The following is a 17,716-nucleotide window of genomic DNA, read 5'->3' on the forward strand; positions in this document are numbered from 1 at the left end:
AGAGAGAGAGAGACAGAAACATAGACAGAGACAGAGAGAGAGACAGAGAGAGAGACAGAAACAGAGACAGACAGAGACAGAGAGAGAGAGAGAGAGAGAGAGAGAGAGAGAGAGAGAGAGAGAGAGAGAGAGAGAGAGAGAGAGAGAGACAGAAACATAGACAGAGAGAGAGAGAGACAGAGACAGAGACAGAGACAGAGACAGAGAGACAGAGAGAGAGAGAGACAGAGAGAGAGACAGAGAGAGAGACAGAGACAGAGACAGAGAGAGAGACAGAGAGAGACAGAGACAGAAACAGAGACAGAGACAGAGACAGAGACAGAGACAGAGACAGAGACAGAGAGAGAGAGAGAGAGAGAGAGAGAGAGAGAGAGAGAGAGAGAGAGAGAGAGAGAGAGAGAGAGAGAGAGAGAGACAGAGACAGAGAGAGAGACAGAGAGAGACAGAGACAGAAACAGAGACAGAGAGAGAGACAGAGACAGAGACAGAGACAGAGAGACAGACAGAAACAGAGACAGGGAGAAGTTGCCCGGGTCATTCCAGAGCCATCAGAGTGCAGACTTCCTAATGTCAAGTAGCATAAGATCAACACAGCTCAGTCAGCCAACAGAGCACCTTGGTATCAGTTGTTAAGGTTTGTACTGATACCTAAGCGCCATCCTGTGGTTAGTCAAAAAAATCATTGACTTCTTTTGCAGTCTCACCTCATAGATTTGACTTAAATTTCTGATGTTGAAAAAAAAAAACGAAGTGCAAAAGTCTGAACCCTCTGTGGTCTAGGAGCTCAAAGATACTTCACTTCAAATAGAGTAGATTTGCTTCAATGTGGACACAAATATGGAAATGTGTTTATCTTGTCTGACCCCCCATCTCTCTCTTGCTCTCTCTCTCTCTCTCTCTCTCTCTCTCTCTCTCTCTCTCTCTCTCTCTCTCTCTCTCTCTCTCTCTCTCTCTCTCTCTCTGTGTGTAACCACTCCACTGTAGTGCAGCGAGGGGCTTGGTAACCACAGGAGAGTATGTAATGACAGTCATTTTCTGTCTGATCCCCACCAGCAAACACACTCCTGCTGAGTTGGGGGAAAGAATAGAGCTCACACACTGATGCATGCACACACACACACAACGGAGAAATAATATAGCCCACACACAGATGCATGCATATATATACACACACAGATGCACACATACACACGCAAATGTACACACACAGGACTGGTTCCATGACCTCCAGGGAGCCCCCATTGATTTTGTTAGTCATTCTCACTCCGATATCATATTAACATAGCATAAGTCATTACAAAATGTGTAGAATTGCAGGAAATGAGCTTTAAAATTGCTGAAATGATCTCTATAACCTTGCAAAATGGGCAGAATTAAAAACCATGAATTTCAGGCCATTGTATTAGTGTAAATCTAGGCCCTCAAAATAAGGCCTTATAAATACTTGATATGTGTTTATATGTTTTTATTTGTAATGATGACATATTCACTTATGATCTGACTTGGTGAAGACCACATAATTGAAAATGTATGAATGCAACAACCCTTACCCTGTCACTAACAAATATAGTCATGGGTGGTAACTCTACAATTCACTCGAAATGCAAGGCACTAAGGGAAATATGCTAAGAATGCTTTACGCTAAGCAGTGTGTTAATATAACAATGAAAAGTGTGGCCCATGTATAGGCACTGGACCAGTGTTAAATTTAACACTGTCAGTGTTGATTTAACACTGGAGAATTTGCTGTGAAATTGCAATGTTCCCTCTCTGCCCCATGACAAAATGTGTAGAATTGCAGAAAACTTGCTTTAAAACTGCTAACATTTTCTCTACGCCACATGGCAACATGTGTAAAATTGCAGGAAATTAACTTTAAAACTTAAAATTCTCTCTCCATTGTCAAGAGGGGGGGCACTAAAATGTTTTGCTGCAAGGGTGGGGGGCCCCCCAACCAAATCTCGCTAAGGGCCCCTAAAAGGCTAGAGACGGCCCTGCACACACAAAGCAAGTGACACTGAATATTTTTTAATGGTCAGTCTGAAGTCAAGTAACGTAGTTCATGTGATTTATGCTATTTTGTAGTTTGAAAAACAATGGAAAACACATTTAAAATGTAATAAAAATATATAAGCATTCTTGGGGACAAATCAGTTAACTGGATTGAAGTGAAATTTAACATCTAGCATTATTGTTCACTTTATTTGTCAGTAGCCTCTCTTTGGTCTTCCTAGCCACTTTGTGAAAATGAAAATTAAGACATGTAGAATAGAGAACTGTGTCAGCTCTATTCATTCCATTTCTATCTGGAACATTTAAGACTTTTTCACATTCTGAGTAGCTCTCAAGAGGAGTTTTGGCCATCCCTTGTATAGATTTACTGAAGAGGAGTTTTGGCCATCCCTTGTATAGATTTACTGAAGAGGAGTTTTGGCCATCCCTTGTATAGATTTACTGAAGAGGAGTTTTGGCCATCCCTTGTATAGATTTACTGAAGAGGAGTTTTGGCCATCCCTTGTATAGATTTACTGAATAGGAGTTTTGGCCATCCCTTGTATAGATTTACTGAAGAGGAGTTTTGGCCATCACTTGTATAGATTTACTGAAGAGGAGTTTTGGCCATCCCTTGTAAAATATAATAATAATAATAATATATGCCATTTAGCAGACGCTTTTATCCAAAGCGACTTACAGTCATGTGTGCATACATTCTACGTATGGGTGGTCCCGGGGATCAAACCCACTACCCTGGCGTTACAAGTGCCATGCTCTACCAACTGAGCTACAGAAGGACCAGGAGTTTTGGCCATCCCTTGTATAGGCTTAGCAGTCCAGAAAGGACTTGTTTTGTTGTGTAGCAATAACTCCAACCAGTGTTTCAGATCTGTGAGAAAACCAGGACATAAGGAGGCGAAATGCATCCGTGTGCTTGTTGTGGCACTGAACAATGACGTCCTAGTGAGCAATGACGTCCTGTCTTGTTAACGAGTCAATTCTCCTGCTTTTGCTTCATACTAACATGCTAGAGAGGGTAGTACATACAGCCATGGGGCCAAGCTTCCTGCCTTCCAGGACCTATATAATAGGCTTTGTCAGAGGAAAGCCCATAAAATTGTCAGAGACTCCAGTCACGCAAGTCATAGACTGTTTTCTCTGCTATCGCACAGCGAGCGGTACCGGAGTGCTAAGTCTAGGACCAAAAGGTTCCTTAACAGCTTCTATCCCCAAGCCATAAGACTGCTGAACAGTTAATCCACCGGACTATTTACATTGACTCCCCCACCCCTACCTACATGTACAAATTACCTCAACTAGCCTGTACCCCCGCACACTGACTCGGTACCCCCTGTATATAGCCTCGTTATTGTTATTTTATTGTGTTACTTTTATTATTTTTTACTTTAGTTTATTTGGTAAATATTTTCTTAACTCTTCTTGAACTGCGGTGTTGGTTAAGTAAGCATTTCACGGTAAGGTCTACACTTGTTGTATTCGGCGCATGTGACAAATAAAGTTTGACTTGATTTGATTCATGGCAGAGTTCTTTAACACAGAGAAAGAGAGAGGTAGGAAGGTTAGAGATAGGGAAGAAGAGAGGGAAAAGGTGGGAAGAGGGAGAGCTGCAGGGGGATAATGGAGGTGAAAAGTAAGAGGGCAAGGATAGAATAAGAGGACAGAAGGAGTAAGAGAGAGAAAGAGTGTAGAGAATACACCACCCATCACTCCAAACACAAAAAGAACGAGACACAGCGATTCAGCAGTAAAGTTATGACGATCATTTATTAATACAGTGATCACTGATGGTTACAATATCAACAACTGAACACACTGTATTGGCATGCAGGGGTGTCATGCACCCCAAAAATCTGAGTGGGCACAAATTACATAAGGATGTCTGGGGGGGGTCTGGAGTGATGGGAAGATGGATCATTTAGCATTTTTCAACCACCTGAAAACAGCTTTTTTCCTGCCATCTAGAGCCATAATCATTTTGTCAAAAATATTTGTATTTTTCAAAATATCTAAGCAAACCTCTTGAGCTGTCTGTATAATCATGACTGGTGTCTATTTGTTTTAAATAACAAATGTTCTTCTCTGCATCTATGCAAAAATCTGAGTAAAAGATGGAAAGGAATGTGAGTCTTATTCAGTACATTTATTAATCGCTTGCTTTTCTAAAAATCTACCAGCCTTTTCAGCATGCATGCCAACTAAGATAGTTAGACAAGCTAGCTACTCTAACTTGATTGATAGCCTGAAACAACTTCTTGGTAGCTAGTTATGAGGTTGGGAACTTATCTGGGCTAGGTAAAGCCAACAACAAACAACAACTAAATGTTTTACCAAAAAACGGATACATCTTTTTTTAAACAGGATATGCATGATGCCTCTCTCTGTTGGCTTGCTATAATAGCTGGTGCTGAGTTGTTTAAAAAGGTTGGCGACAAAGCAACGTTTTAGCTTTTCCTTAACGCTGCAACTTTGGATTGCAATATTTATTGACTGGTCACTTTTACACATTTGTTTTGTTCGTTTGGTAGGATTTAGTGGTCTGCTTAATTACAGTAAACTGGCTTTCTACTCTGCTGGAGGTGAGGGAAACTGGGGACCCAACCTGTTCACAGGATTTCACATAATCCATCCATTTTAGGGAAGGAAATGAATGTCAATACACTGGGAGTTCTTGGTAGCATTTTGTTTAAAGGTTCAGCTACCGGTTGTTTACCTGGTATATGGAATGGTGCTCTAATTTAGTATCAATGAAACAAATAAATTATTCATAGGTATTATTGTATAATTACCATTTTACCATGCAATTTCTATGTACATACCAGTAATCCCTTCCATAAAAAGATTTCATGCAAAATAGTTGAGATTTTAATAACCAAGTATTGTAAATCTGAGTCATTAGTGAAAACAGCATACATGGGAGACCCAGAACCAGGGCTGAGATCCCCTGTATAGACGGGTTGGTTGTTCAGCAACAAAACCGAACCATGTACAACTAATGGGGCAAAACATACAGGGTTGGCTTGGATTGTTGATCACAGGTAAACTATATTTCGTCTCCAATGTTTACTGAAAAAATAAATAAAATTGCACAATGAGCTAGCTAGCTCGCAAATCTTTGCCATAATAGCATAGATGTGACGTGGCATAAGTCAAAACACCTCACAACAAGACAAGTACAAGAGCAAACGAGCCACTTTCGATTCCCCACACATCAGTTTTGCTAGCTATCTGGTCATCCAGAAGCACAACACACAGCTTTTGCCCCTTTGAAGCACACGCAATGTTTTCATGACGTTGTCAGCGAACCCGTCTATAGCAGAGGTCCCAGCTGCCTCTGTCATGACTCTAAGACATGGACATACATACATTCACAACACCATAAGAGGCCCCGGTCGGAGCGTTGAAATCGTGTCATTGACCTGAGCCGTACATCTATATGAGCATTGACTGTATCTCAAATGATACCCTATTCACGGTTAAACACTCATGTCGGGATTCCACCTCTACTCTTTCTCACTCACTCACACACAAACGTGCACAAAGATGCACAATCGCAAGGCAGACATACAAAAAAATGAAATGTCAACAATACATAAATTAAGCAAAATGTAAACATAGGTCTATATATCTCAACATGTGGCACAAAAACACATAACATCAATAAAATCAATAAATAACACTATTAGAATCAGACAAAACTAAAACACACAAATATTACAAGAACATACAAATAAATCCAAACAGCACAGTGTTCCAGACCAAAGTCGGCACACACACATCATGATGTGTTATTATAATAAATGATAAATAACCTAGGAGCGTGTAAGACAGAGGTAAGTGGGAGGATCTATAGGAATGGAATACATGGAACATATCAAACATATGAAACCACGTTTAACTCCACTCCAGCCATTACAATGAGCCAGTCCTCCTATAGCTTCTCCCACCAGCCAGAGTAAGCCACATTTACACATCCACAGACCAAATCAATTGCACAGTTCATTGTTATCTAATGCCATAGATATGGACACAATTGTCAGATATCATCCATGTAGCAGAAAAAAAAGCAAAGATGCAACTGAAAGGCTAAAGTTAGCTCCAAATGCTCTCTCAATGTTTCATCAACATATCTTCTCTAAATGTCTGACGTTTAGGTATTTACAGTGATTAGGAACATCATGAAAATACAGTGTATGTCGGCTACTGTATATATTTATGTGGGTTAATAATGTAATGTCTATTCAAATATGTGCATCGCTTTGGAGATGCTAGGGCCTATATGGAGCATGCCAGACCACAAGGGGGAACTGTGAGAGGACAGGGAGACACATGGGTCAAAGACTGCTAAGGAGAAGGATGACGTTGCCCCTTAGCACTAATGCAGGGTCAGATATTAATTCATTATCTTAATGGTTAAAGTTAGCATCAAGGGTGGGGGTGAGCTGATCCTAGACCTGTGCCTCAGGGAAACTTCTCCACAGTGTCAGGGACTGCTATGCTCATATGGAGTAGGAGGACGTTGCCCCTAGATGCTGGTCCAAGGTCAATCTTGTGTTGGGGAGGGTAAGCTGATCCTAGATCAGTGCTTACTTGCAACTTTTACCAGCAGAGTCATTCAGTGGAGGAGTTTAAGGTACTGAGAGAAGCTCATGGCACAGTAGCATTAAGGAATGGTGTTTTTTTACAATAAGTTACAATAATGAGAGGGGGGAGTGAGAGAGAGAGGGGGGGAGAGGAGAGAGAAAGTGAGAGAGAGAGGGGGAGGGGAGAGAAAGTGAGAGAGAGCGAGAGAGGGGGAGAGAAAGTGAGAGAGGGGGGAAGTGAGAGAGGGGGGTGAGAGAGAGAGGGGGAGGGGAGAGAACGTGAGAGAGAGAGAGCGAGAAAGGGAGGGAGAGGGGGAGAAAGCGAGAGAGGGGGGAGGGGGTTAGTGATACAATGTGCTAGTGTTGTGGGGATCTTCTGTCCCAGTCTACCAAGATGCTGTTCACCCTCTCCTCTTCATCTCCCTAAAAAAAAAACACATAGGCTCTTAGATGTGTTTATAGTGTGTGTGTATAGTGTGTGCGTGTGTGTGTAAGTGAGAGAATAGTCACTAACCTGCTCTCCCAGCTACACCATCTCATACTGATTAGCTGTAATGATCCTGGACAGACAACATGCCAGCAACATGCCAATCAACTGAGAAGGAGAGAGAGAGATAACTTTAGATCAGTGTTTTTCAACATACCCCCAGCAGTACACATTTGTATTGTCCGGGGCTACAATAAAATGTGTACTGGAGGGTTGGAGTTGGGAAACACTGCTTTAGAATATAGTAGACCTTAAAAACAGCACTCATATCAACACACAAGTGCATTCTCTCTATCTCACCTGTGAGAAGGCGATGCCAAAAGTCACTCCTGCAATGATGGCCATGTTGATCTCGAGGAAGGAGGTGACCAGTTCATAACAGCCCTGAAACACAGGGGACGGGTTAGTGTGTAACACAGTGGATGGTTACAGACACACAGACACACACACACCTGCTGGTTGATTTTGGTGTGGTTTATGGTGGTGTTGCGGAGGTCCTGTGGGCTGCAGTCAGAGGAGTTGGAGCAGCAGCTCAGGGGAAAGCCGTTAGCAGGGTAGTACACACTGCCCAACCAGCTGGTGTAGTTGTACACCCCACAGCAATGCAGCTGGAGAGAGACACACAAACAGAGATGTGATTGAATTGTGTGTTGTTGTTAGAATAGTAGTTTTGTTGTTGTTGTGACTCACGCTGCTTTGGACGTTGTCCACAACCAGGCTCTTCTCATCCTCAGCATCATAGTTCAACACCGCGTCAGTATACGTCCTCAGGAAGGTTCCCTTTATCTGTGGACACACACGCACAAACACGCGGGCACACACACACACACACATACACACGTGATGTGACATATTTCTATTGGCAGGTAAGTGGCTGAGATGGGGCCAGATGAATTGTGGGTAATGTATTACAAATAGAGAAACTGACCTCATGACGAAAAACAAAGCCAGAGATCCCAGCCACCAACTCAGCTAGGAACACCAGGGACAAGAACATTGCATACTGTAGAGAGATAGAGAGAGATGGGTAGAGAGTGGGGAATACACACACACACACACACGAAAACATTTTGTCCATTAAAATAACATCAAATTTATCTAAAATACAGTGTAGACATTGTTAATGTTGTAAATTACTATTGTAGTTGGAAACAACAACCATCACTCCTGTGTTCCAATGGCACATTGTGTTAGCTAATCCAAGTTTATAATTTTAAAAGGCTAATTGATCATTAGACAACCCTTTTGCAATTATGCTAGCGCAGCTGAAAACTGAAGTCCTGATTAAAAGAAGCAATAAAACTGGCCTCCTTTAGACTAGTTGAGTATCTGGAGCATCAGCATTTGTGGGTTCGATTACATTCTCAAAATGGCCAGAAACAAAGAACTTTCTTCGAAAACTTGTCAGTCGATTCTTGTTCTGAGAAATTGAGGCTATTCCATGTGAGTAATTGCCAAGGAACTGAAGATCTCGTACAACGCTGTGCACTACTCCCTTCACAGAACAGCGCAAACTGGCTCTAACCAGAATAGAAAGAGGAGTGGGAGGCCCCGGTGCACAACTGAGCAAGAGGACAAGTACATTAGAGTGTCTAGTTTGAGAAATAGATGCCTAACAAGTTCTCAACTGGCAGTTTCATTAAATAGTTCCTGCAAAACACCCGTTTCAACGTCAACAGTGAAGAGGCGACTCCGGGATGCTGGCCTTCTAGGCAGATTTGCAAAGAAAAACCCATTTCTCAGACTGGCCAATAAAAAGAAAAGATTAAGACAAAAGAACACAGACACTGGACAGAGGAACTCTGCTTAGAAGGCCAGTATCCCGGAGTCACCTCTTCACTGTTGACGTTGAGACTGGTGTTTTGCTGGTACTAGTTAATGAAGCTACCAGTTGAGGACTCCATATACCCAACTACTCTAAAGAAGGACCGTTTTATTGCTTCTTTAATCAGAACAACAGTTTTCAGCTGTGCTAACAATTGAAAAGGGGTTTTCTAATGATCAATTAGCTTTTTAAAATGATAAACTTGGATTAGCTAACACAACGTGCCATTAGAACACAGGATGGTTGCTGATAATGGGCCTCTGTACGCCTATGTAGATATTCTATAAAAAATCTGCCGTTTCCAGCTAAAATAGTAATTTACAACATTGTCTACACTGTATTTCTGAACAAATTTATGTTATTTTAATTGACAGAAAATGTGCTTTTCTTTCAAAAACAAGGACATATCTAAGTGACCCTTAACTTTTGAATGGTAGTGTAGATAATTATCATTGTTTCTCCAACTGCTCTGGGTTAATCAGTATCAAAACAATGCTTCACAACCCCACCTGCAGATTCCCAGCTTCAGTGTGTGTGTGTGTGTGTCTGTCTGCATGCTTCTCTCCTCCCTCTCCCCTCACCAGTTTGAGCATCCATGGGCTCCCCCTGCAGGTGGCGAAGCATCCGAACAGGCCGAAGACGATGATGACAGTCCCAGTGCCGATGAGGACGTATGGAGCGTTGGTGGTGTTCTCAGCTATCAGAGAGATATAAGGGCCCAGCATAAACTTCCCCCATACTCCCACTGCCAAGAGGATCGCTCCTGTGATCTGGAGAACAGAAAGAAAGAGAGAAACAGAGCAGGAAAGGAGATGAGTGAAAGGGGAGAGGACAGAGAGAGGGTAGGTATTAAAGTTGAAATATATGAGCGAAGGGTGATGACGATGGGTGGAAAGAGGTGAGAGAGCAGATGGAGGAGACAGAGGAGGAGAGGGGAGAAGATGCCAGACAGATGTTGACATCCAGAGGTACACTATTCAGCCAGCAGAGTGCAGTGCTGCGACTGATGGTCCTACTGATCGTGCTTAGACCAAAGACTAGAGAACACCCCCCATGTCTCAACAATGCATAGCCACCCACCCTGTGCCTCTCCACAGTATGGGACAATGAAGTTTCCCCTGGACACAGATCTAAGATAATAGCAGGTTTAAATGTAGTTATAAACTGGCTGGTTTGAGTCCTGAACGCTGATTGGCTGACAGCGGTGGTATATCAGACCATGTGTATGACAAAATATTTATTTTTACTGCTCTAATTACGTTGTTAACCAGTTTATAATAGCAATAAGGCACCTCTGGGGTTTGTGGTATATGGCCAATATACCACGGCCAAAGGCGCGTTGCATCGTGCCTAAGAACAGCCCTTATATGTTGGCCATATACCACAAGCCTTCGGGTCTTATTGCTTAATTATACCATGGAATACTCCTTTCTGATTGGTTTGAAGGGCATTCTAAAGCGTGCATTATTTCCCTACAACACGGTAGAATTCAATGGCTATGGTTATTTTTTTACATGTTTTGTTTGAGCTGCTTTTGAAAGCAAAAGTCAAATTGAAAACAGTATTGGTATTGTTGAATTTGATTTTCATAATAGCAAGCTAGGACTCATGGTTCAGTTAGCTAAACTAGCAAGTCTGTTTGGTTACCACGGCAACTACTGTAGCTATCTAGTAAACTTCATTCCTACTGGCAAATGAACACATTTCTAATTGCAAATGTGTTAAATTATAGCCATGGTATAAAAGGGATAATCAACTCGGGGCTCTATGCTTTCTCTGGAAAATAATACAACTCGATGGAAGGTGTGTTTCACTCCGCTAATGCGTTGTGGAACACACCTTCCACACGTCGTTCATTATTTTACACAGAACGCATAGCCCCTTGTTATTTATCCCTCACATAAGTGATAACTTATTTCAACCTTTCAGCTTGTCCTCTCTGACCAAGGAGCAAATAGCAGTTGTTTCTAGGTGTCATAACAGAGAGGGGAGTGCAGAGACAGAGAGAGGGATGGAATGGGGGGAGGTTTTTCTGTGGAACACACATACACACACGCGCACACACACAAAGAGGGAGCGAATCAAAAGGACCCTTTGATCCAGAGCGAGCCGCTTCCTCCTGTGGCACTGCTCTTAGCATTTCTAATGAAGGCCACTCATAAAGGAGTGTTGTGTGGGCCAGCTAAATGCCCGTGTCCCAGCTGGGGGGCAGCTGCTTTTTGGGAGGGGGTACAGAAGAGGTGCCGATCTGTTAATGCCACCGAACTAGCAAAGCCTGTTGCCAACTCATCATCAGCCCCCTACCCCCCACCACGAGGTCCCTCTCTCCTGCCGGCTGTCATACATCCACATAAGCAGAACCACACAGGCACACAAACAATGTGACATATAGTTTTACTGGCAGGTGTCAGGCCCAATGGTGGTCTAAATGTATTATCATTACCTGAATGAGGTGCAGTGCTCCACTGTAGCAAACGTCTGCACATCATAGGACTAGTTATCAAGGCCTTGATTAGTTGCATCAGGTTTGTTAGTGCTGGGCTGGGACAAACATGTGCACCCGTTTGGGATGGAAGAACACTAGGAGAGGTGTCAAGGACAGGGACCGTTTGGCTGGCAGGGCCAGAGTTAAACTGTATCCATGGTAACAGACATCCATCTCTGAGGTGCTGCAGTATCCAAGCAGAACTCAGCCAAAACATACAAAAAAGCTCCCTCTCCTCCTCTCTTTGTTTTCTAGCCTTATATGAACAGCAGGTGGCAAACCCCCTCCCTCTCCATAAGTCTAAATGTACTAACTGCCCTCGAAACCTGAACTGTTCTTCAAAAATGAAAAGACTGAGGCACTACAATCCCTTAAAAACCACAAAATGATAAAGCACCACCACAGACCTAAATCAATAAAATGTCCCTATTATCTCTGAATATGTTTATTTCTCAACCATTCATAAGTAATGACACCAACACAGACCAAAGTGCTCATTTCAGTAATGAGTGGAAACACAAACACGGCATTAATGATTCAAGCTCAGATCCCCCTCTGAACTGTATAGCTGGTACTACATAATGTACACAGTATAATGTCAATGCTCCTACATTTATCACTGTTGGAAGTCTTGCGGTTTCAATGTGCGTAGCGAATTTAGCAGAGAATCAATTATGCTCCACCTCGTGGCCTGTGTGAGCTTGTACTTAATGACCATTCAGGATAGACAGGACTATCTGCCATCATTATAAAAATACTGCCTTGATAATGGTTTATTCTACTCTTCTATTATCGCTGATATTCAAGAATTGCTTGCAGATTTCTATAAACATAAAACAAAAAGTAGTTATCAGGTAGGCTAACTATCATGTAAATACCGTTTACCAAGGGATTCAAGAAAATTTGTATTTTTTTTCAGAATCTTTTGGGACTTTGTGAGAAATGATAATATCTTAATCACAAGTTATAAGTGGGTGCACACACATAAGATAAGTGCACAAGCCAATTTCCCACACTAATAGTCACATGTTCATGCCAGCTGTCCTGCGGTGAGATGACAACAGGTGGTCATATGTAAGCCCTTGTCCAATGGCCCTGAGTTCTGCGTGTTAAGGAGTGTGTTTTCTTTGTCGTTGTACCAGTATACTTATCCCTCTACTGATTGATCAATGTCTATCAATCTATCTATCTTGTATTTGTATTATAAAAATCCTTGCATCTATGTTTTTTATTTAACTAGGCAAGTCAGTTAAGAACAAATTCTTATTTACAATGACGGCCTACACCGGCCAAACCTGGACGACGCTGGGCCAATTGTGTGCCGCCCTATGGGACTCCCAATCACAGCTGGTTGCGATACAGCCTAGATTCAAACCAGGGTGTCTGTAGTGACGCCTCGAGAACTGAGACGCAGTGCCTTAGACTGTTGCGCCACTCGGGAGCCCCTATTACATTGATAGTCAGGCCAGAAGATAGACTAGACAGTGTGTTTGTCTGCATGCAATACAGCTGATGTCATATGTTGAAAACAGAACCCAGGCTAGGGCTGGAGGAAGTGATGATGTTGTTGTTGAAAACAGAACCCAGGCTAGGGCTGGAGGAAGTGATGATGTTGTTGTTGAAAACAGAACCCAGGCTAAGGCTGGAGGAAGTGATGATGTTGTTGTTGAAAACAGAACCCAGGCTAGGGCTGGAGGAAGTGATGATGTTGTTGTTGTGATGCAATCGACCATTGTAGAGGTTGCCCTTAGTCCTAGCTCTAGGATCGGATGACTAACAATCTGAACCATTAGGGTTATGAAGAAAACTTAGGACCCTGTATCATAGGTAACGAGGCAACATCTAACTAATAAATTCCAATGCAATCTGGGAGATTACTCAGAACCCAGCAGCCATGACAACATGAATGACCCCTTTCCCCCCAGTCCCCAAAAGAGAAAATATGGCCCACTTGGTTAAAACTGGTTGAATCGACGTAGTTTCCATAGCATTTCAAAAACAACAAAAAAATCTAAAGTGAATCAACGTGGAAAACTGATTGGATTTGCAAAAACTCATCAACCTAAGGGAATTTCACTTTTTTTCACCCAACTTTTAATGTAATTCCAATGACATGGTGACATTTTTTGTTGATTTCACACATAATTCACATTAGTTGAACACTCAACCAAATGTAAATCAAAACTAGACATTGAAATCAGAGGAGGTTGGTGGGAGGAGATATAGGAGGACAGGCTCATTGTAATGGCTGGAATGGAATGGTATCAAACCACCTGTTTGACTACGTTCCATTTATTCCATTCCAGCCATTACAGTGAGCCTGTCCTCATATAGCTCCTCCCACCAGTCTCCTCGGGGAGTGGGGGAGGTCTATTTTTAACATTAAAACATGCCAGTGTCTCACATACCCCAAGTCTGCCAACTGCACTACTGGAGACCACAGCGTGTGAACTAGAGTCTGAAGCACTCGCCGGAAGACAGTGAAACTCGGGAACCAAACTATCTGGAGAATTTCAAACCACCACCAACACCCACCCCTCTGACCCATTCCAAGGTGTAGACACCCACCCCTCTGACCTAAGCCCAGTCCAAGGTGTAGACACCCACCCCTCTGACCTAAGCCCAGTCCAAGGTGTAGACACCCACCCCTCTGATCTCAGCCCATTCCAAGGTGTAGACACCCAGCCCTCTGACCTCAGCCCATTCCAAGGTGTAGACACCCAGCCCTCTGACCTCAGCCCATTCCAAGGTGTAGACACCCAGCCCTCTGACCTCAGCCCATTCCAAGGTGTAGACACCCACCCCTCTGACCTTAGCCCATTTCAGCCCATTCCAAGGTGTAGACACCCGGCCCTTTGACCTCAGCCCATTTCAGCCCATTCCAAGGTGTAGACACCCAGCCCTTTGACCTCAGCCCATTCCAAGGTGTAGACACCCACCCCTTTGACCTCAGCCCATTTCAGCCCATTCCAAGGTGTAGACACCCAGCCCTTTGACCTCAGCCCATTCCAAGGTGTAGACACCCAGCCCTTTGACCTCAGCCCATTTCAGCCCATTCCAAGGTGTAGACACCCAGCCCTTTGACCTCAGCCCATTCCAAGGTGTAGACACCCACCCCTTTGACCTCAGCCCATTTCAGCCCATTCCAAGGTGTAGACACCCAGCCCTTTGACCTCAGCCCATTTCAGCCCATTCCAAGGTGTAGACACCCAGCCCTTTGACCTCAGCCCATTCCAAGGTGTAGACACCCAGCCCTTTGACCTCAGCCCATTTCAGCCCATTCCAAGGTGTAGAAGGAGCATCACTCTATCCTTGTCTAACAAAGATATCTCTCAGGATAAGAGCTGCAAATACACACTGAGTTTGTTTACTTTTGGTTTGACTGTAGAGGGATTGCTTATGTGTTACCAAGTTACCCATCCAACTTGATGCCCATCTGTAGGCTACTGTTTCTCATGTAGCCTAATAGAGCCTAATAGACACAGGAGTTGGCTCAAGAAATACATGCTATGGTATGACCCTCGAAGCATCGTTACCCATTGTGCCACAAAAGCCGCGGCCCTTGCAGAGCAAGGTGAACAACTACATCAAGGCCTCAGAGCGAGTGACGTCATCGATTGAAACGCTATTAGCGCGGACCACCGCTAACTAGCTAGCCATTTCACATCGGTTACACCAGCTTTGGAAGAAAACAACAAATGTAGACATTTAGGGTTTATTTAGTTTACATATATTTTAAAGGCTATTTATACATATTTTCTGTTTTATACAACCAGTATAAACTGTATTTATTATTATATGACAATATTTTGCAGTGACAGTATTTCTATTACACCGTTTTTTAATATCACATGAATTACTTTAATTTTCCAGCATAAGTAAAAGCAAGAAATGCATTACCTCAACTCTGGACCTCAATGCCAGTTCCACTGTATTGTTCCCCTCTAATCAGGGAATGATTTAGACCTGGGACACTAGGTGGCCACAATTAATTATCAGGTAGAAAACCAGCATGCTCTGGACCTCAATGGGTAAGAGTTGAATAGCCCTGACCTATGCCTATACGGCCATTCTTTCCAATTAGACTGGTTTGGATTTATCCCTGACCAAAATGGCTGCCATTTTCACATCATTCTGGATCTTTGAAGGTTTATGACATAGAGATCCTATTAATTTAATAGAGGGGCTATGATTAAAACAAACAACTTAACAGGATGCAGACAAATCATTTCAAATGGGCTGTAGGCTATGTTTACAAAGTCAGGTGCACATCCATGTCGGGGCTATATAGTGCCACATATCCAGTATGGTTAGTCTAAATCAATGACAAAACATTGTATGCTGGTATAATGACCAATGACGAGAGCATATGCATACTGTTGCCTTGGCATTGACGGGGTGACTTCCATGTTAGCTACGCACAAAATGATGGACCAGACAGAAACCGTTACATGAGTGGCTGCTGATTTGCCTGCATCAACAGCCTCGACTGATAACCTCTGCCCATCTCTGTCACCACAGAGAAGCTGCCGCGCTCTATATTCGACGCATATGCCATGCATATGTATTGAGGTCATACTGACAACTTCGAAATAGAGAGCAACATTTCGCTAGCTGGAGTCGGTGACAATGTGCGCAATAAGCCTACAGCTGGGTTGGACAGCTGAGGATGTCGCATTTCGCCAAGCGTGTAGTTGTAAACATTACCCGATAAGTCATCGTCACAAAAGGCACAGCTGAAACACATTTATAGCATTACATGTACGGTAGCAAGAAGTCCTAGAAAGAAGAACGTCCACCCTCGAATTAACTGAATGAATCATCCATAGAAAAATAAAGGTAGGCTACCCCGTTCGTCATGGAGGGCATGCATTTATTTTCTATACGGGTACACCGCACATGTCTGCATCTACAACGATAACTATCTCCCCAAGGCTTACATTGGGGAATGGATAAACCTAGGGTAACGTTAACTTACCCAAAATACGAAGGAGTAAACGATGAGGAGGGTTTTGAGAAAGGTTATCACTGGTTTGGTCTCCATTATGCCCAATGCCATACCACAGTAAACTGAAAAGGTTTCTGCAAACCTTGCACTACCATGACTCTCCGCTGGAGGACATTCACAGCGCAACCGCCAAAATTGCCCCATTAACCACTGATACAGGGTCAGATATTCTTTCTCCGGAATAGTAGGTGAGATTCGCTTTGACAAGTGTTATCTGTTCGTAGATCTGATCTGTGGAGCAAATAACCCGAGAAACAACACAGCTCCATTACACCCTCTTGGCGTGCGTTCCCAAGGGCAGTATTTAGCAGTCAGGGTTGCGTTCATTACGATAGAACGGTGTTCAACGTTTATTTATTTTTTGCATACAAGCAGTCTTACTATGATTTATGCAGTGCATGGTTGTACTAATCAAGTGTCAGGCCCTGGGAAATAACATTTTAAAGGACCCCCTATTGGTGTCAGAAATAACATTTTAAAGGACCCCCTATTGGCGTCAGAAATAACATTTTAAAGGACCCCCTATTGGCGTCAGAAATAACATTTTAAAGCAAATGTTCTGCAATTCTAAGCATTTTGCCTTAGGGCAGAGATACCATTTAGCATTTTACAGGCTTAAATTACCATACTTTTAAATTCAAACACCCCCCTGCAGTACATCGGACCCTTCTTTGGGAACCCCTGGCCTAACCTACTCTGTCTAGTTGTAGAAGAAGTGGTAGGGAGTCAGATCTGGGAGTTATATGCCACCCTGTGGTCAATGCAGTACACAAGCACAAAGAAACGACTATGCATCAATGCCTGGAAGGCTACTGAACACCAGAAATAGTTATAAATAATTCGTCTGGCTGTGTGTGCTTGAACGTGAATTCAACATTTTGACAGGCATTTTGATATTAAAAAGTCAATGTATAGATTATTCCTATCATGCAACACGGTAGACAGTCGGATGGTGATATAATGTAGTAAAACTAAATGAATCGCTGTTCGCCACTTTGTCCTAAACGTCATTCAATTCTAGTCGATATGATGCGTTACCGGTAACGTTAGCTAACCTGTCAGCAGAAAATGCTGGCACTGGAGTCACTACCACTCCCACTGATGTGTATGACTCATTCATACCGGACAATGGAGACGCGGTTATTAAGAGGGCGGGGCGCGGTTCAGCCATTGCACTCCGGCTATGATGATCCCTGCACTGTTGAAATAGCGATTGCAACATTTCTGGTAGCTCTGCCCTGATCTTGCTGTCTAAAAGTACTTGTATGTAATTAGTCTGTTGCTGGTGGTCCAAGTAGTGATTTTGTGATCTGTT

At 43.0% G+C, this 17,716-nt stretch overlaps 1 protein-coding gene across 1 annotated transcript; it reads right to left on the minus strand.

The window, feature by feature from the left end:
* Positions 1–6,864: 6,864 nt before the first annotated feature.
* On the minus strand, positions 6,865–16,559 carry LOC118374998 (tetraspanin-7-like). Its single transcript, XM_035761493.2, has 8 exons — positions 16,372–16,559; positions 9,490–9,678; positions 8,012–8,086; positions 7,774–7,869; positions 7,536–7,691; positions 7,384–7,467; positions 7,111–7,191; positions 6,865–7,019 (listed from the first exon to the last, which is right to left on the minus strand). Exons 1-7 carry the CDS (start codon positions 16,543–16,545, stop codon positions 7,123–7,125), a joined length of 843 nt encoding a protein of 280 aa, XP_035617386.2. The 5' UTR covers positions 16,546–16,559; the 3' UTR covers positions 6,865–7,019; positions 7,111–7,122.
* Positions 16,560–17,716: the final 1,157 nt, after the last annotated feature.

This window comes from Oncorhynchus keta, chromosome 7, assembly GCF_023373465.1.
Source record: "Oncorhynchus keta strain PuntledgeMale-10-30-2019 chromosome 7, Oket_V2, whole genome shotgun sequence".
In the NCBI taxonomy this organism is placed as follows: domain Eukaryota; kingdom Metazoa; phylum Chordata; class Actinopteri; order Salmoniformes; family Salmonidae; genus Oncorhynchus; species Oncorhynchus keta.